Genomic DNA, 21514 nt, shown 5'->3' with positions numbered 1-21514 from the left:
CACGTCTAACCATAAGCTTATTTAAGCCATTGTGTGTGTCAGCTTTAAGTAGCCGCGGTGTCAATCACTGGAACGGATCCTGAAAACACAGCGCTGTGCCGGGTTGCCCTGAGGGTCTTCACCTTTACTATGTAACATATGGGCACCATTTTTGCGCCATTCAAAGGAATGAAACTGAAAATAAACAAAATTACTAAAAAGTAAACATAGGAAAAATCAAAAGTTTGCTTTTTGACTGTTATACGTTTAATGAACTTATTCATCTAGATGGACATTATAAGATTAAAAAAAATATAATAATAACAAATATTTTTATTAATTAATTAAAATTTAAAAAAATTAAAAATGATTTAAGTTAACATCAAACCTTAAATGACACTGAATTTTCTAAAGCACTGTGGATCACAAGCAAATTCCTTTTTTCTTTTTTTCTTTTTTATTAATACTTATAGTTATTATTACTTTTTAATAGTGTAGCTGTATTTAACAATTGCATTAATAAATCCATGCCACTTTTTCACAATTCAAAGGAATGAAACTGAAGATAAAAAAAAATCCTAAAAAGTAACCTTTAGAGAAATCAAAAGTTTGATTATTGACTATTATAAGTTTAATGAACTTATTCATTTAGATGGGCATTATAAGATTAAAAAATAATAATAATAACAATTCAATTTATTAATTAAATAAAAAAAATAAAAAATCATTCAAGTTAACATTAAACCTTAAATGACACTGAATTTTCTAAAGCACTGTGGATCACAGGCAAGTGAGATTTTTTTAATTAATACTTATAGTTGTTATTACTTTTTAATAGTGTAACTGTATACAACAATTGCATTAATAAATCCATGGCACTTTTTCACTATTCAAATGAATGAAACTGAAAATATGAAAAAATTACTAAAAAGTAAACATAGGAAAAATCAAAAGTTTACTTTTTGACTGTTATACATTTAATGAACTTATTCCTCTAGATGGACATTATAAGATAAAAATAATAATAATAATAATAATAATTATTTTTATTAATTAATTAAAATTAAAAAAAATAAAAAATGATTTAAGTTAACATCAAACCTTAAATGACACTGAATTTTCTAAAGCACTGTGGATCACAAGCAAATTCCTTTTTTCTTTTTCTTTTTTTATTAATACTTATAGTTATTACTTTTTAATAGTGTAGCTGTATTTAACAATTGCATTAATAAATCCATGCCACTTTTTCACGATTCAAGGGAATGAAACTGAAGAGAAAAAAAAAATCCTAAAAAGTAACCTTTAGAGAAATCAAAAGTTTGATTATTGACTATTATAAGTTTAATGAACTTATTCATTTAGATGGGCATTATAAGATTAAAAAATAATAATAATAATAACAATTCAATTTATTAATTATATAAAAAAAATAAAAAATCATTCAAGTTAACATTAAACCTTAAATGACACTGAATTTTCTAAAGCACTGTGGATCACAGGTAAGTGAGATTTTTTAAATGAATACTTATAGTTGTTATTACTTTTTAATAGTGTAACTGTATACAACAATTGCATTAATAAATCCATGGCACTTTTTCACTATTCAAATGAATGAAACTGAAAATATGAAAAAATTACTAAAAAGTAAACATAGGAAAAATCAAAAGTTTGCTTTTTGACTGTTATACATTTAATGAACTTATTCCTCTAGATGGACATTATAAGAGTAAAAAAAAATAATAACAATTATTTTTATTAATTAATTAAAATAAAAAAAAATAAAAAAATGATTTAAGTTAACATCAAACCTTAAATGACACTGAATTTTCTAAAGCACTGTGGATCACAAGCAAATTCATTTTTTTTATTTTTTTATTAATACTTATAGTTATTATTACTTTTTAATAGTGTAGCTGTATTTAACAATTGCATTAATAAATCCATGGCACTTTTTCACGATTCAAAGGAATGAAACTGAAGATAAAAAAAATCCTAAAAAGTAACCTTTAGAGAAATCAAAAGTTTGCTTATTGACTATTATAAGTTTAATGAACTTATTCATTTAGATGGACATTATAAGATTAAAAAATAATAATAATAACAATTCAATTTATTAATTAAATAAAAAAAAAATCATTTAAGTTAACATTAAACCTTAAATGACACTGAATTTTCTAAAGCACTGTGGATCACAGGCAAGTGAGATTTATTTAATTAATACTTATAGTTGTTATTACTTTTTAATAGTGTAACTGTATACAACAATTGCATTAATAAATCCATGGCACTTTTTCACTATTCAAATGAATGAAACTGAAAATATGAAAAAATTACTAAAAAGTAAACATAGGAAAAATCAAAAGTTTACTTTTTGACTGTTATACATTTAATGAACTTATTCCTCTAGATGGACATTATAAGATAAAAAAAATAATAATAATAATAATTATTTTTATTAATTAATTAAAATTAAAAAAAATAAAAAATGATTTAAGTTAACATCAAAGCTTAAATGACACTGAATTGTCTAAAGCACAATTCGTTTTTTTTTTTACTAATAAAAAAGAGCACCCCCAAATTGCTCATCCAGGACTTTGAGGCCCAATGTCAATCACCGACTGTGCAGGGTGCAGTGATGAAATTGTAACTTCCTCTACCGCGTCGGTAAAAATAAAAATCTTTCCTCCTTTTAGGCCGATTTGTATTCTGCTACATATTTTTGGTAAAAAAAAAAAACCGCAATAAGCATATTTTGATTGGTTTGCACAAAAGTTATCGCGTCTACAACCTGAGGGAAAGATTTATGTCATTTTTATTAATTTATTATTTTTTTTACTAGTAATGGCAGCGATCAGCGATTTTTAGCAGGACTGCGACATTGCGGCGGACAGATCGGACCCCTAACTGACATTTTTGACACTTTTAGGGGGGACCAGTGACATTACTACAGTAATCAGTGCTAAAAATATGCATGGTCACTGTACTAATGACACTGGCAGGGAAGGGGTTAACCTAGGGGTGATCAAAAGGTTAAATTGCGAGCCTAAGGGGTGTTTTCTAACTGTGGGGGGAGGGACTTGTGAAATGATCATAGAGACCTGTGATCCTATATAGAAGAGAGAGAAGAACGGTGTGCTGTGTTTACAACAACTGACCGTCCTCTCTTAGTAGGGAGCGATCGCAGGCGCCCGGTGGCGTGGATCGGCAACCCCGTTGCCTAGTGCTTGCCCCCCAGGAGAGCTTCTGCGGATCGCTGTACAGGCACGGCGATTCGCACAGCCGAGCCAGCCTGCCGCAGACGGTTGGCAAGTGGTTAAACAGACAATAGAAGGAGACCATAGTAGCAGACTGTCCATCTCCTACATTGAAATACATGGAATCCACATCTAAGCAATGCAACTGCCGCCGGTCCTGTGCATCGGTATCCCCACTGGAGCGCTCCTGCAGGACGCTGTACAGCGTATAAGGAAAAAGAAAAGGCTTGTAAGTGATAGAGGCTGCATGGTAAAAGGACCTGTCAAACATAGAAGAGGGAGGCGATGCGGTGTCATCTGTTGGAAGTCCAGGCTCAACTGATTGCTAATGTGTTGGTGTCTACATAGAGGTCTTTACCCAATTGCTGGACAGCCCAGCCAAGCAATTAAGTTATAAGCAGCAACTATGTGTCCTCCATATGATATATGAAAAACCAGAAAGTTGAACGGAGTTAAAGATGGGTTCCCTCCCCGCCGTGCACTCGCAAACAAATAGTCGCGCCGGCCTGACGTCACACGCATGTGCACTGCCGACACGGGAAGCTCCCAGAGGGATACTAAACCCAGATGCACGGGGCGCTGCAAAACAGAAGGGGAAGGTGTAGAATAAAATAGAAAGAACATAACCATCTTCAAAAATTCGAATTTCGAATTGAATGACTTCGAATTCGAATAGAACAAAAAAGAATAGAAATAATAGAAAAATAAATAGAATAGAATGGAATAGGAAGAATATAACCATCTTACAAAATTCGAATTTGAAAAACCAAAACTAATTCTGAAAATGAATGAAATGCCTTTAACAAATGTAACTAATTTAATTTATCTAAATGACGAAGCTAAACAAATTTTTTGTTCTGTCCAGCTGACATGCCTGCTCAGTGGGTGCTTCCTGGGTGCACAATGCAGATCTCCTAACCGGTGTTTTCTCTCTTTTCAGTCCCAGTCGGATGATGAAAACCTTCCATGTAACCTGGAAAAGGAAGACCACTCATCCCCCAGTCCCCCATCCACCCCATCTGTGTGTTCCCCTCCATCCTCCTCCTCCTCCTCTGTACCTTCAGATGGAAAGAACATTTGCTCCAGTTGTGGTTTGGAAATCCTTGACAGATACCTGCTCAAGGTACATATTCCTATAGTAACTAATAATCATAAGTCTTTGTATTACCAGCTTTTATTTTATTTTATTTTTTCATTCAGAGCAGTGTCAGATAGAACCAGCAATGTCATCACTGGGTCTCTGTGCTTCACTATGCAATGCGGGCAGATCATGGCTGGAGAAAAGTGCCAGCAGGGTGCTTTACATAGCTTCTTGAAAACCTTGCAACACCCTGCCTCAGTTTTCTAGATTGACATCTACTCATGAAGGCATTTTGATATTTGCATAGCCCCTCCCAAGTGCCAGCCCACTGCTTGCATCAGGGCTGAAAGGATTTATGCAAATATCAAAATGCTTTGATGGGTAGATGTCAGTCTGGAGGAGTGGGGGACCCAAGGTAGGCTGCTTTTAGGTAGGTAATGCCCACATGTGATGCAGACCCTCTATGGTTGTCCAAATTAGTTTTATTCCAATGACAGAGCTAATGTGTTTTTCGGGGGTAGAGCCACAGTTCTAAATGAAAGCCAGCAATACTAAATCTCCTATCATTTGAATTCCATTGAGTCTATATATTCCAAGCCTTGAGGAAGGGGCAGTGTCTGGGCCCCTGAAACTTGTTGGCTGTTTTCCAAATTTAAAATAATTATAAACCATCTTGGACACTGCAATCATTGGTTTAATGTTCTTATCAGATCTTCAATGCTTGGGCTAGTTACTATTGCTCTGTGTCCCTATTAGAGCTAGTATCCTGATGACATCATCTGTGATGAAACGTGTAGGTCCTTGACAAAGAGGCCGTATCTGAACCCCCAAAATGCTTTGGCTGTTTCATCTCATCTTATGGTATCCAAATTTGAAATAATTATTGTGAGACCAACCTCGCCACATTACATTGGAGGAGCCTGGTTGCCCGCCTGCTGCCTTTGGATTATGGACCGGCAGCTAAAGGGTTAATTTTACGGTGCAGAAGGATTTATTTCTCCCTTTCTGCACAGCCGTTCGGTAGATTTTATCTACCGAACAAACAGCCCCTGGTTCTAATTCGTATGGATTTGGTGGATGCAGGGTGACCAGGAGGGTGGTGAACACTGAAAATATGGTTTGGACTACTACAAATGGGACAGTCATATTCAGGAATAATGTCTCCCTTGTAATATGAAGATTTTTGTTCCCATTTGCCATGAGGTCTCTGAACAGGAAGTGCACTCCTAATATGGTCATTACAGGAAGTTCTGAGGAGACTGACTGCCTGAGGTGGCTCTCCATTCACCTATTGTCAGGTGTGCTAATGACCTCACCTGTTGTCTGCTAAGGGATGTATTGACACTCAGAGTAATGTGTATTGAGGGTTCGTTAGGAAAACCATTGCTCTGTATCTGACCAATCCCTGTTGACTCATTTTCAAGCCCTCATTTGCATGGCTGGAGAGGACCTTATTGGGAACTGCAGGTACTGTGCAATTGACCAATGGGAAAGCGGTTGTTGGGGGAAGGATGTTCCAAATTCCGTATAAAAGTGTGCTGTGTTCTTCCAATAAATGTTGTTCCTGTTTTAACCTCAACGCGGAGCCTTGTCTCGTTCTTGGGGGGATTCACTGTATGCTGTTGGAGACTGATTGCTAGGAGTGTAAGCTGATGTATGCTTTTCCAGTTCGGGAATTTGGTGTTCTGCAGTAGCTGTGCCTGTCTCTCAGAAAGGGGCATATCGCCTAAACGGATTTTAACCCCGTGTCTGCTGAAACGGTCCGTAACAATTATAAACCATCTTGGACTCTGCAATCCTTGGTTTAGTGTTCTTATCAGATCTTGAATGCCTAAGGTTACTGTTGCCCTGTGACCCCATTATGAAGACTCACCCTCTCTAATTGTCTTGGTGACCATTGTCAAAGTGGTGGGAAATCCACATTTTTAAAGACCCTAGGACAAAAAGTAAGGGAATATCTTCTAATGGAGCTAGTATCCTAATGGCGTCATCTATGACGAAACACATAAGGGCTTGACAAAGGGGCAATATCTGAACTCGTTGGCTGTTTTATCCCATCTTATGTTTTCCAAATTTGAAATAATTATAAACCATCTTGGGCTCTTCAATCATTAGTTTAGTGTTCTTATCAGATCTTCAATGCTTGGGTTAGTTACTATTGCTTTGTGTCCCCATTGGGAAGACTCATCCTCTTTAATTGTCTTGGTGATCATTGTCAAAGTGCTGGGAAATCCAAATCTTTACAGTTGTCCCTAGAACAAGAAGTAAAGGAACATCTTCTAATGGAGCCAGTATCCTAATGACGTCATTTATGAAGAAACACATAGGGCCTTGACAAGGGGGCAGTGTTAAGGGGGCCCCCGAAATGCAACAGCTGTTTCATCCAATCTTATGGTATCCAAATTTGAAATAATTTTAAACCATCTTGGACTGTGCTATCATTGGTTTAGTGTTCTCATCAGATCTTCAATGCCTGATGTTACTATTGCTCTATGTCCCCATTGGGAAGACTCATCCTCTTTAATTGTCTTGGAGACCATTGTCAAAGTGGTGGGAAACCCATATCCTTACAGTTGCCCCTAAAACAAGAAGTAAGGGAATATCTTCTAATGGAGCTAGTATCCTGATGACGTCATCTATGACGAAACACGTAAGACCTTGACAAAGGGGCAGTGTCTGAGCCCCCGAAACTCATTGGCTGTTTCATCCCATCTCATGTTTTCCGAAATTTGAAATAATTTTAAACCATCTTAGGCTCTACAATCATTAGTTTAATGTTCGTATTAGATCTTCAATGCTTGGGTTTTTTACTATTGCTCTGTGTCCCCATTGGGAAGACTCATCCTCTTTAATTGTCTTGGTGACCATGGTAAAAGTGGTGGGAAATCCACATCTTTACAGTTGCCCCTAGAACAAGAAGTAAGGGAATATATTCTAATGGAGCCAGTATCCTGGTGGCTTCATCTACGATGAAACACGTAGGACGTGGCCACAATGTGACCAATGGGGACACCTGTCCTGGTGATTTGGGAAAGTGGATGAATGGCACTAAAACCTTGAGGTTTCTTTATATTGTAGCACCCTCCTAGTTAGAAGATGCTAGGTAAATTTTGTATGGCTCCTCTGCAGCCACTGGAGCAGCTGTTGATTGCTTTAGCCTGATCAGTGTTTCACAGGCTGCTGGTCAGATTATTTTTCACTGCATTCTAGAGAGTTCTGGAATCACAGAGGGAGGAAAGGCCGAAGGACAGTCTAAATAATTGTAAGGACCCAGCCAATCCCTGGGGAGAGCCCATAAATAGTCTGAGGCCTGGAGCAGAGTGAGTTGGTCCGGGCCCAGTCCTGCAGGAAGAGTCCCCCGCCCTCCCCCCCCCCGTGCCTTAGGGACCTCTGCTCCTAGGGAAGTTCACTGTAACACTGATAGATGTTCATCTAGGTCCAAGCTGTAGCAAAGCCGACCTACACCTAAGGTTCTAGTCTGGGGTTTCGGTCTGGAGAGCATCTGAATATTGGTTTGGCAACTTCTGCACAAGGAAGGGTTTCTACGACCACCTTGTGTGGATAGAGTTCTGGATAGGGTTTTGGATAGAGTAGGGAGGAGGTTTCTATGACCACCTTGTGTAGATAGAGTTCTTCATAGGGTTTTGGATAGAGTAGGGAGGGGGTTTCTATGACCACCTTGTGTGGATAGAGTTCTGGATAGGGATTTGGATAGAGAAGGGAGGGGGTTTCTACGACCACCTTGTGTGGATAAAGTTCTGGATAGGGTTTTGGATAGAGTAGGGAGGGGGTTTCTACGACCACCTTGTGTGGATAGAGTTCTGGATAGGGTTTTGGATAGAGTAGGGAGGGGGTTTCTACGACCACCTTGTGTGGATAGAGTTCTGGATATGGTTTTGTATAGAGTAGGGAGGGGGTTTCTACGACCACCTTGTGTGGATAGAGTTCTGGATAGGGTTTTGAATAGAGTAGAGTAGTTTTTTTTTTTTACTGTTCATGCCCTGTTGGAGAAATTTCCCTTCACTTCCTATACTGGAGAGGAAACAAGAAGAGGACAATCTTTGAAAAGTGATGGTTGCAACCGTCCGAGTGAATGTTGAATCGCTGTACATAATCTTCTGGAAGAATGGTCAAACATTCCCATAGACACACTCCTAAACCTTGTGGACAGTTTTCCCAGAAGAGTTGAAGCTGTTATAGCTGCCAAGGGTGGGCCAACTCAATATTGAACCCTCCAGACTAAGACTGGGATGCTATTAAAGTTTATGTGCGTGTAAAGCAATGGTGTATTTTGGTTTTGTGCTGCCCTAGGCAAGACTAAAATTGGGCACCCCCCTTCCAACTCCTATGTAAATTTGCCCGACTCCTTCCTTTTTAAGGTATGTGACTCCGTCCAAAATTGAAGGACTCCAAGTCCCCGCATGAACCCCTGAGATCTCACGAGAGGGGGGGTTAAGAGAGGGGGGAGAGAGAGAGAGGGGGTTGGGGGTGAGGGAGGGAAAGAGAGGGGGAGAGAGAAAGAGAGGGGGTGGGTGAGAGAGGGAGTGAGAGAGGGGGGAGAGAGAAAGAGAGGAGGGTGAGAGAGGGGGGGGTGTGAGAGAGGTGAGAGAAAGGAGGTGGGAGAGGCAGCTCTAGCAACCAGTGGCCAAAAGAGTCTCAGGTGGAGGGGGCGGCTTTTTTGCTGCCCCCCCTACAAAGTGCTGCCCTAGGCCTGGGCCTTGTTGGCCTAGGCCAAAATACAGCACTGGTGTAAAGGCAGGTGTCCCAATACTTTTGGTAATATAGTGTATATTGATCATTGAGGTCATATACATTGTTTCATTTTTTACATTTTCTAAAGACTTGATGAAAGGGGGGTGGAGTAACAGCCCCTGAAACGCGTTGGTCCTATAAACAGTCTGCCATTGGAATAATCTTGTATTTGAATATCACGTTGTGGCACTTCAATTCTAGATTCATTCACCTCTTCTGGTGTCTAAAAGGGGACTTACCCTCAATTTGTAAAGATTTCCTCTCACTTGTTTCATCTCCAGTACAGGAAGTGAAAGGAAAATTCTCCAACGGGAGAAAATTAACATGCAAAGGGTTTTAAATCCTTCCCTAATTTATCCAAAACTAAAAAGAAACATTTGGGCTATACTTATACTTCCAAAATGTCACTCATAAATAAGAAAGTACAGCTAAAGGTACAGTTGGGGTGTCAGATGGACGAGGGAAAAGAGAAGTGACCTTCAAACTGTTTATGAATATTTTTTGGAGGAGTTTATTTTCTTGTGCTGGAAATAACTCGGCAAATATAGTTTTTCTATCTCTATTTTGTTTGATAGAACGTCGTCTAAGTTTTTTTAGTAATAGGACGTATTAATGTTACAGCAGGCAAAGACATTTTACATAATCGTGCTCTACCATCCTCGTGGGAAAGACCATTTTCTCTTCCAACTCCATAACGATATGGTTTGACCAGTTTGGTGTGGAGGAACTTGAGTGGCCTTTACAGAGCCCTGACCTCAACCCTACTGAATACCTTTGGGATCAGGTCTTCTAATTCAGCATCAGAACCTGACCTCAACTCTACAGAATATCTTTGGGATTACATTTTCTAATTCAGCATCAGTACCTGACCTCAACCCTAATGAACACCTTTTGGGATCATGTCTTCTCATCCAACATCAGAACCAGACCTAAACCCTGCTGAACACCTTTGGGATCAGGTCTTCTTATTCAACATCAGTACCTGACCTCAACCCTACTGAATATCTTTGGGATTGGGTCTTCTCATCCAACATCAGTACCTGACCTCAACCCTACTGAATATCTTTTGGATTGGGTCTTCTCATGCAACATCAGTACCTAACCTCAACCCTACTGAACACCTTTGGGATCAGCTCTTCTAATTCAACATCAGTACCTGACCTCAACCCTACTGAATATCTTCGGGATCAGGTCTTCTAATTCAACATCAGTACCTGACCTTAACCCTAATAAATATCTTTGGAATCAGGTCTTCTCATCCAACATCACTACCCAACCTCAACCTACTGAATACCCTTGGGATCAGCTCTTCTAATTCAACATCAGTACCTGTCCTCAACCCTACTGAATATCTTTGGGATCAGGTGTTCTCATCCAACATCAGTACCTGACCTCAACCCTGCTGAACACCTTTGGGATCAGGCATTCTCATCCAACATCAGTAGCTGACATCAACCCTACTGAACACCTTTTGGATCAGGTCTTCTAATTCAACATTAGTACTTGAACTCAACCCTGCTGAATATCTTTGGGATCAGGTCTTCCCATCCAACAACAGTACCAGACCTCAATCCTACTGAATATTTTTGGGATTAGGTCTTCCCATCCAACATCAGTTCCTGACCTTAACCCTACTGACTATCTTTGGGATCAGGTCTTCTTATTTAACATCAGTACCTGACCTCAACCCTACTGAATATCTTTGGGATTGGGTCTTCTCATCCAACAGCAGTACCTGACCTCAACCCTACTGAACCCCTTTGGGATCAGGTCTTCTAATTCAACATCAGCACCTGACCTCAACCCTACTTAATATATTTGTGATTGGGTCTTCCCAATGGTTGGGTGATATTTGGATAAGAGGTTGGTGAATGAGAAGTCTTGGGTATAGCAGAGAGAACAGTTTGGGTGATATTTGGAGAAGACGTTGGTGAGCAGGAAGTCTTCAGATGGGCAAAGAGGACGGTTTGGGAGATATTTTAAAAAGAGATTGGTGGGCAGGAAGTCTTGGGATGAGCAGAGAGGGCAGTTTGGGTGATATTTTGAGTAGAGGTTGGTGAGCAGGAAGTCTTGGGATGAGCAGAAAGAACAGTTTAGATGATACTAGGAGAAGAGGTTGGTGAGCGGGAAGTCTTGGTATGAGCAGAGAGGGCAGTTTGAGAGATGTTTGGAGAAGAGGTTTGTGAGTGGGATGTCTTGGGTAGAGCAGAGAGGATGGTTTGGGTGATATTTGGAGAAGAGGTTGGTGAGTGGGAAGTCTTGGGTAGAGCAGAGAGGATGGTTTGGGTGATCTTTGGAGAAGAGGTTGGTGAGTGGGATGTCTTGGGTAGAGCAGAGAGGATGGTTTGGGTGATATTTGGAGAAGAGGTTGGTGAGTGGGATGTCTTGGGTAGAGCAGAGAGGATGGTTTGGGTGATATTTGGAGAAGAGGTTGGTGAGTGGGAAGTCTTGGGTAGAGCAGAGAGGATGGTTTGGGTGATCTTTGGAGAAGAGGTTGGTGAGTGGGATGTCTTGGGTAGAGCAGAGAGGATGGTTTGGGTGATATTTGGAGAAGAGGTTGGTGAGTGGGATGTCTTGGGTAGAGCAGAGAGGATGGTTTGGGTGATATTTGTAGAAGAGGTTGGTGAGTGGGATGTCTTGGGTAGAGCAGAGAGGATGGTTTGGGTGATATTTGGAGAAGAGGTTGGTGAGTGGGAAGTCTTGGGTAGAGCAGAGAGGATGGTTTGGGTGATATTTGGAGAAGAGGTTGGTGAGTGGGAAGTCTTGGGTATAGCAGAGAGAACAGTTTGGGTGATATTTGGAGAAGACGTTGGTGAGCAGCAAGTCTTCAGATGGGCAAAGAGGACAGTTTGGGAGATATTTGGAGAAGAGATTGGTGGGCAGGAAGTCTTAGGATGAGCAGAGTGGACAGTTTGGGTGATATTTTGGGAAGAGGTTGGTGAGCAGGATATCTTGGGAGGACCGGAAAGGACGGTTTGGGTAATACTTGGAGAAGAGGTTGGTGAGCGGGAAGTCTTGGGATGAGCAGAGAGGACAGTTTGGGAGATGTTAAGAGAAGAGGTTGGTGAGTGGGAAGTCTTGGGTAGAGCAGAGAGGATGGTTTGGGTGATATTTGGAGAAGAGGTTGGTGAGTGGGATGTCTTGGGTAGTGCAGAGAGGATGGTTTGGGTGAATTTTGGAGAAGAGTTTCGTGAACGGGAAATCTTGGAATGAGCAGAGAGGATAGTTTGCGTGATATTTGGATAAGAGTTGGGTGAGTGGCAAGTCTTGGGTAGAGCAGAGAGAACAGGTTGGGTGATATTTAGAGAAGAGGTTGGTGAACAGGAAGTCTTCAGATGAGCAGAGAGGACGGTTTGGGATATATTTTGAAAAGAAGTTGGTGAGTAGAACGTTTTTGAAAAGAGTGCAGAGGGTGGTTTGGATGATATTTTGAGAAGAGGTTGGTGAGCAGGAAGTCTTGGGATAAGCAGAGAGGACAGTTTAGGTAATATTATGAGAAGAGGTTGGTGAGCAGGAAGTCTTGGGATGAGCAGAGAGGACAATTTGGGTGATATTTTGAGAAGAGGTTGGTGATCAGGAGGTCTTGGGAGGAGCGGGAGGACAATTTGGGTGATATTTTGAGAAGAGTTTGGTGATCAGTAGGTCTTGGAAGAAGTGGAGAGGACGGCTTGGATGATATTTTGAGTAGAGGTTGGTGAGCAGGACATCTTTGGATGAGCAGAAAGAACAGTTTGGATGATGTTTTGAGAGGAGGTTGGTGAGCAGGACATCTTGAGAGGATGGTTTGCATGATATGTTGAGACAAGGTTTTTGATGTAGCTCTTGGAAAAGTAGTGGATTTTGACATTTTCTTGTTGGATGAGCAGAAGCCAGTGTAGGGATTAGAAGAGTGATTGCATAAATTAATACAATTTATATGACAGTTTCTATTCTATTCTAGGTTCTATCCTGTCTCCCAGATTCCAGAGGTGAGGACATAAAGTCTTTGAATTTAACTCATATGACTCAGTTGCCTCTCCACTGTAGAACAAAGCCCCTTCCTCCAAAGCAGATCTATTTCTTACATACATCATCGAAGAAAAAAAAAAAAAAAAAGAAAAGAATTCCCTCCTGACATAAAATGGCAAAGCTCGACATTCTTCAAGTACTCCAATTATGGCCAAATCCTTGTATAAACTTAATTCTAAAAACATGTCAAACCCACTCTCGAAGGTTTACGTTACACGACCAACAACAGATTCCTTATAGTGAGTGATATAATTGTAGCGCCGAGTACTTTTTCCCTTTGTTGCAGGTGGAACCTGCTTTCATCCACGTTCGTTTCAAAGGATGACCCCAGAGCATGGCCGCGGGAAGGAAATATCCCATGGCAATTTGTTGTATTAACACTGAGAGTATTGACATAGGACATATTTATAACAAATACTTATATGATTTGACAGATTTGGATTTTCAGTGTAAATAAACTCATTTTGTCACGTCCTTCCAATAGAGCTAAACTTTTGCTGACTCCAGAATGACCTGCGTATGAACTGATGAGGTGGAATCAAATATACACTTAAAGGGTAACTCAACTTCCATGGAAAAAAATATATTAAATAAAAAAAAAAATTTATATACAGTTAGGTCCATAAATATTTGGACATGGGCACAATTTTCGTTTTTTTTCAGGTATTTACCAAAACGTATGCAAGCTATAGTTATATAATGGATATGGGCTGAAAGTGCACACTCACAGGTTTTATTTGATGGTATGTACATCCAAATCGGAGGAAGGGTTTAGGAATAACAGATCTTAACCACTTTAGCCCCGGAGGATTTGGCTGCTCAAAGACCATTGCCTAGTTTGGGCACTGGGTTAATTTAACGGACAATTGCGCGGTTGTGCGGCACTGTACCCAAATGAAATTGACGTCCTTTTTTTCCCCACAAACAGAGCTTTCTTTTGGTGGTATTTGATCACCTGTGCGATTTTTACTTTTTGCGCTATAAATAAAAAAAGAGCATAAATTTTGCAAAAATAACAATATTTCTCAAATTTTTTTATATGAAATCCCCCCCCCCCAAAAAAAAAATGTAACAATCAACATTTTTTAACATTTTTGGCCAATTTGTTTTCTGCTACATATGTTTGGTAAAAAAAAAATCGCAATAAGCGTATTTTGATTGGTTTGCGCAAAAGTTAATGCGTCTACTAACTAAGGGAAAGATTTGTCATTTTCATTGTTTTTTTTTTTTTTTACTAGTAATGGCGGTGATCTGCAATGTTTTTTGCGGGACTGCGACATTGCGGCGGACAAATGGGACCCCTGACTGACACTTTTGGGGGTACCAGTGACATTACTACAGTAATCAGTGCTATAAATATGCACTGTTACTGTAAAAATGACACTGGCAGGGAAGGGGTTAACTTTATTGGTGATCAGTGGGTTAAATGTTTCCCTAGGGGCGTGATTCTAACTGTGGGGGGCGTGGCTTGTGTGTTTAACCACAGAGACATACGGTCCTACATAGCAGGATGGTATGATCTCTGCAGTTACACCAGGGAGAATGACAGGCGGCTTTGTTTACATCAGCCGCTTGCCTTTCTCCCTCTCCACGGGGAGATCGCGAGTGGCCGGCGGACATCGGGTCCGCCGGTCACACACGCGGACTTGTTAGGGAACGAGCGGGGGCAGGAGCGCGCCTCCGGCGGTGCGCACTCGCCCCCTAGAAGCTCACAGGCTAGCGACGTAATCCTACGTCACTTTGCCTGTACGGGGCTGACTGCCACCGTAAATAGTCGTGCGGCGGTCGGCAAGGGGTTAAGAAAAGCAACCCCCCCCCTTTTTCAAGGGACCAAAATTAATTGGACAAGTGAATACAAAGGTGTTCCATGGCCATGTGTGGGCTACTCTTTCGTTATTTCTTCATCAATTAAGCAGGTAAATGGTCTGGAGTTGATTCTAAGTGTGGTATTTGCATTTGGAATCTATTGCCGTGAACCTACATCAGTCTTTTTTAACCAGCATGCCCGGGCACCCTGGGGTGCCTTGAGGTTTTTTCAGGGGTGCCTTGGCAAAATGCCTAAAAATTGCCCCAAAATTGTATACAAGCTGGCGTGTGAATAATGCTGCCTGTTAGTTACACAAAGCCACAGGGTTTCATTGGGCACCATTATAACCTTCTTGAGGGCACCATAGCTGAGTAACGGAGAAAACTTGAGGGAGAAGAGAAAAACTATTTGCTTTGGAAGAATAAATCACTTCTAATTTTGGGTGTCCTACACGTGTGAATGCTGTGTTATGCAAAACTATTTTAATTTTTATGTTATGCAAAACTCTTTTTACATTTTAGAATGGGGTGCCTCAAGAGGGTCCATCATTTTTAAAGGGTGCCTCAAGAAGGTCTATAATTTTTAAAGGGTGCCTCGAGATTGTCCATCATCTTTAAAGGGTGCCTCGAGACTGTCTATAATTTTTAAAGGGTGCCTCGAGACTGTCCACAATTTTTAAAGGGTGCCTCCAGACTGTCCATAATTTTTAAAGGGTGCCTCAAGGCTGTCTATAATTTTTAAAGGGTGCCTCCAGACTGTCCATAATTTTTTAAGGGTGCCTCCAGACTGTCCATAATTTTTAAAGGGTGCCTCAAGGCTGTCTATAATTTTTAAAAGGTGCCTCAGGACAGTCCATAAATTTTAAAGGGTGCCTCTAAACTGTCTATAATTTTTAAAGGGTGCCTCGAGACTGTCCATAATTTTTAAAGGGCGCCTTGAGACTGTCTATAATTTTTAAAGGGTGCCTCGAGGCTGTCCATAAGTTTTAAAGGATGCCTCGAGGCTGTCCATAATTTTTAAAGGGTGCCTTGAGACTGCCTATAATCTTTAAAGGGTGCCTCGAGGCTGTCCATAATTTTTAAAGGGTGCCTCGAGGCTGTCCATAATTTTTAAAGGGTGCCTCAAGACTGTCTATAATTTTTAAAGGGTGCCTCGAGACTGTCTATAATTTTTAAAGGGTGCCTCGAGACTGTCTATAATTTTTAAAAGGTGCCTCGAGACTGTCCATAATTTTTAAAGGGTGCCTCGAGACTGTCTATAATTTTTAAAGGGTGCCTCGAGACTGTCTATAATTTTTAAAGGGTGCCTTTAAGACTGTCTATAATTTTTAAAGGGTGCCTCGAGACTGTCCATAATTTTTAAAGGGTGCCTCTAGACTTTCCATAATTGTTTAAGGGTGCCTCAAGGCTGTCTATAATTTTTAAAGGGTGCCTCCAGACTGTCCATAATTTTTTAAGGGTGCCTCGAGACTGTCCATAATTTTTAAAGGGTGCCTCAAGGCTGTCTATAATTTTTAAAAGGTGCCTCAGGACAGTCCATAAATTTTAAAGGGTGCCTCTAAACTGTCTATAATTTTTAAAGGGTGCCTCGAGACTGTCCATAATTTTTAAAGGGCGCCTTGAGACTGTCTATAATTTTTAAAGGGTGCCTCGAGGCTGTCCATAAGTTTTAAAGGGTGCCTCGAGGCTGTCCATAATTTTTAAAGGGTGCCTTGAGACTGCCTATAATCTTTAAAGGGTGCCTCGAGGCTGTCCATAATTTTTAAAGGGTGCCTCGAGGCTGTCCATAATTTTTAAAGGGTGCCTCAAGACTGTCTATAATTTTTAAAGGGTGCCTCGAGACTGTCTATAATTTTTAAAAGGTGCCTCGAGACTGTCCATAATTTTTAAAGGGTGCCTCGAGACTGTCTATAATTTTTAAAAGGTGCCTCGAGACTGTCCATAATTTTTAAAGGGTGCCTCGAGACTGTCTATAATTTTTAAAGGTTGCCTCGAGACTGTCTAAAATTTTTAAAGTGTGCCTCAAGACTGTCCATAATTTTTAAAGGGTGCCTCGAGACTGTCTATAATTTTTAAAAGGTGCCTCGAGACTGTCCATAATTTTTAAAGGGTGCCTCGAGACTGTCCATAATTTTTAAATGGTGCCTCGAGACTTTCCATAATTGTTTAAGGGTGCCTTGACTAAAAAAAGGTTGAGAAACACTGACCTACATCATGCGTTCAAAGGAGCTGTCCATGCAAGTAAAACAGGCCACTGTAAGGCTTCAAAAATGAAATAAATCAATCAGAGACATCAGATATGACAACGTTGTCAGGTTTTAAAATTGTTGGTGAAGGTGATATTTACAAAAATTGAAATCCTCTGTGATGTATCTCTTGAGGTTCTTTCCTCTTTAGTATTTTTTCATCAGAGAGATAGCAGCAACAATAGGAGTGGCCAAATCAACAGTTTGGTACATTCTGAGGAAAGAAGAACACACTGGTGAGCTCAGCAACATAAAAAGGCCTGGACGTCCACAGAAGACGACAATGGTGGATGATCGCAGGATCTTCTCTTTGGTAAAAAAATACCCATTCACAACATCCAGACCAGTGTTTCTCAACTTTTTTTCAGCCAAGGAACCCTTTAAAAATTATGGAGAATCTCGAGGCACCCTTAACAAATTATGGACAGTCTCGAGGCACCCTTTAAAAATGATGGAGAATCTCGAGGCACCCTTTACAAATTAAGGACAGTCTTGAGGCACCGTTTAAAAATGATGGAGAATCTCGAGGCACCCTTTACAAATTATGGACAGTCTCGAGGCACCCTTTAAAAATGATGGAGAATCTCAAGGCACCCTTTACAAATTATGGACAGTCTTGAGGCACCCTGTAAAAATGATGGATATCATCTCCAGTTTTTGGGACCAGGTTGAGAACCTTGTAGCTGTGGTAACAGGGTACGAACCATGAAAAGACCCATCCACTCTTCTCTTCGGGTTGGTGGATAACTCTCCATCGAGCACTACTAAGACCAAGATTCGATTGTCCATTGCTTGACGCAACAAGGCTTGGATCTCAACTTGCTACATGATAGCTAGAAGGGTCATCTTCAGGAAATTAACCTCTATTTTCCCCTCTTCAATCATGGATGTAAGATCTGGTCTATGGACAGCCTCGATGCACCCTGTAAAAATGATGGATATCATTTCTAGTTTTTGGTACCATGTTGAGAACCTTGTAGCTGTGGTAACAGGGTACCAACCATGAAAAGACCCATCCTCTCTTCTCTTCGGGTTGGTGGACAACTCTCCATCGAGCACTGCTAAGACCAAGACTCGATTGTCCATTGCTTGCCGCAACAAGGATTGGATCTCAACTTGCTACATGATAGCTAGAAGGGTCATCTTCAGGAAATTAACCTCTACTTTCCCCTCTTCAATCATGGATGTAAGATCTGGTCTATGGACAGCCTCGATGCACCCTGTAAAAATGATGGATATCATTTCTAGTTTTTGGTACCATGTTGAGAACCTTGTAGCTGTGGTAACAGGGTACCAACCATGAAAAGACCCATCCTCTCTTCTCTTCGGGTTGGTGGACAACTCTCCATCGAGCACTGCTAAGACCAAGACTCGATTGTCCATTGCTTGCCGCAACAAGGATTGGATCTCAACTTGCTACATGATAGCTAGAAGGGTCATCCTTAGGAAATGAACCTCCACTTTGCCCCCTTCAGTCATGGATGTAAGATCTGGTCTTGATACCCTCCTCCATAGAGAGGAACTCGATCTGATCGTTTACAACCTCGACCCCCACCGCTTCCATAAAAAATGGGACTTGTACGTGGACAAATTCCCTCATTCAAGGACAACCCCCCCCAAATGCATTTAAACATCCACATTAAAATGAGACCTTCCCCGGGTCACATTTTAGGCATCTCCGACAATAAGAATTGTAGGTTTGGTGAAATACTCTCCAAGGGTTAATTACTTTTACAGGGATGCAGATCCTGAAGCTTTTAGAACATTAGCCATTAGAACACTGAGAGTGTACCAGATGATTATAATGAGCTAGACCCTCCTATTTAGGATCAGTCTGCACTAAGATACAAGTCAGATTTTTGCCATCTCCTGCAACAGGAATTACTGTTTTGGTGAGATACTCCCCCAGGGGTTACAAATTTCTTAAGGGATGCAGACCCTGCAGCTTTTCCTCTTTATTACACTGAGGGTGTCGTAGATGATTATAATGAGCCAGGCCCTTCTATTCAGGATCAGTATGCTCTAAGATACAAGTCAGATTTTTGGCATCTCCTGCAATAGGAATTACCATTTTGGTGAGATACTCCCCCAGGGATTACATATTTCTTAAGGGATGCAGACCCTGCAGCTTTTCTCATCAGAACACTGAGAGTGTACCAGGTGATTATAATGAACCAGACCCTCCCATTCAGACACAGTCTGCACAGGACATGGTGAAGCAAACAGCTAGTTCTTAAGAGCAACAAAAGGTTGGAATCTGCTTCAAAGTTTGTAAAACAAACCCAGCAATGTACATTGATCACCCAGAGGGGAATGTTTTTTTCTCAATAAAAAATGGACTTACCCTTTAAGCAATGGCTGGAAAATCACTATTAGGGAATGGGATCATTTTAGCTAAACTGTTTTTGCTATGAGCAGAATTTCTCAATTTTGCTCACTGAGCTGCTAAGGTGAAATTAAACAATCTGCTTATTTGTTTCTCTTTGATTTAATGGTTGTGCTTGGGGTAGTTTGGTTTGTTTCTTGTTTGGCATTCATGTTTTTTGTATTTGTGTTTTTTCCTTTTTTTTTTCATTTGATTGTTAATTTGTGCTTTTACTCATTTAATTTTTTTATATTTCACTTTCATTTTTCCTTTTTTCTTTTTCTGTAAAAAAAAAAAAAAAAAAAGTTATGTTAAATATTGGGGTTAATATGGGGCAGTTCTTTTTACATTTGATTGTTAATTTCTGCTTTGACTCTTTTTTTTTATATTTCACTTTCGTTTTTTTTTTTCTGTAAAAAAAAAATAAAAAAAAAAAAAAAATATATATATATATATATATATATATATATATATATATATATACTATATGATAAATAATGAGGTTAATATGGGGCAGTTTTTCTACATTTGATTGTTAATTTCTGCTTTGACTCTTTTTTTTTTTTATATTTCACTTTCATTTTTCGCTTTTACTTTTTCTGTAAAAAAAAAAAAAAAATATGATAAATAATGAGGTTAATATGGGGCAGGTTTTTTTTTACATTTGATTGTTAATTTGTGGTTTGACTCTTTTTTTTTTTTTTTATATATTTCACTTTCATTTTTCGATTTTTCTATAAAAAAAAAATATGTTAAATATTGAGGTTAACTAATATTGAGCCAGCTTTTGTCCCAAGAACGCGTCCAGAAAGTTGAAAGTGTTATCTGATAAGGTTGATTGTATCATTGTTTTATTGTTACATATCGTTATATGTTCTTTTTTTTTTTTATCTTTTTAGGTAAATAACTTAATTTGGCATGTGAGGTGCCTGGAGTGTTCGGTGTGTAGGACTTCTCTGAGACAACATAACAGCTGCTATATCAAAAACAAGGAGATATTCTGTAAAATGGATTATTTCAGGTAAAGTGAGATGATGTTCCAGTCTGTACGGCTAGTTTAAGATTTTTGAGCCATATAAAGACATGTGGTTTCTTACGCATGCAAAAACATTTGTGCGTTAGTGAATTGGTGGTGGAGAAGATAGGTGGGAATGGAGGTCACCATACTTGGTAGCTGAATTTTTTTTCATGGATTAATATTTGCACTTTATATAAATGCTTGTCTATAATTAAAGGGCTTGTTTATATCTCCGGTTGCATTATCTAGTATTTAATTGGTGGTTAGGTGTTTGGTGTATTTGACTTATTTCTATTAGAATGGCAAAAACCTTAATTTTAATCTCATGATTACATACCAAGACATTTTATGCAATTTTTTTGCTTCCCTTTGCGGAGAACAGTTTGGTGAAGGACTAATGAATGTGCTGCCGTGCTTAAAGTTAGCTCCATAAAGACAATGTTTCCTATTTTAACCGTTAGTGACTTATTAAGGCCTAGTCAGCCTTAATTACCTCCTTTCTCCCCTTACCTCCTTAGTTATTATTTTTCCGATAATTATTTTTAATATTATTATTTTTACCAATTTAAGCCCTTATTCTCTTGATAAGGCCAAGTCAACCTTAAATAATTCCTTCCTCCCCTTATTATTTTTCTTCTTATTATTATTACCATTCATGACTGTTTTTTTTTTTCAAGGCATAAAAAAAAACCCTTTAATTTGTAACGACAGCCTATTTAAGGCCTTATTGACTTAGTAAGGCCTAGTTAGCCTTAGTTAACTCCTTCTTCCTCCAATTTCCTTAGTTATTATTTTTCCGATCATTCTTCTTCTTATTATTAATATTTTTACCATTCATGGTTGTTTTTTATTAAAGCATAAAAAAAACTTGAATTTATAGACACAGCCTATTTAAGCCCTTATTTACTTGGTAAGGCCTAGTAAGCCTTAACTAACTCCTTCCTCCCCTTATTATTTTTCTCATTATTATTATTACCATTCATGCCTTTTTTTTCTTTTTTTTTT

The 21514-nt window shown here is 39.4% G+C and overlaps 1 protein-coding gene across 1 annotated transcript in view; it reads left to right on the top strand.

Annotated features, from left to right (window-relative positions):
- LHX6 (LIM homeobox 6) overlaps window positions 1-21514 on the top strand; it is a 207216-nt gene that overhangs the window by 56411 nt on the left and 129291 nt on the right. The window contains exons 2-3 of the mRNA XM_082263960.1: window positions 4174-4356; window positions 20391-20512. Of these exons, the coding sequence (XP_082120086.1) occupies window positions 4174-4356; window positions 20391-20512 (305 nt within the window). The remainder of the gene's footprint in view (window positions 1-4173; window positions 4357-20390; window positions 20513-21514) is intronic.

This window comes from Pelophylax lessonae (assembly GCF_965119305.1).
Source record: "Pelophylax lessonae genome assembly, chromosome: 7".
NCBI classification, from domain to species: domain Eukaryota; kingdom Metazoa; phylum Chordata; class Amphibia; order Anura; family Ranidae; genus Pelophylax; species Pelophylax lessonae.
The sequence above is the reverse complement of the archived record's forward strand: the minus strand, read 5'-3'. Positions and strand labels throughout refer to the sequence as shown.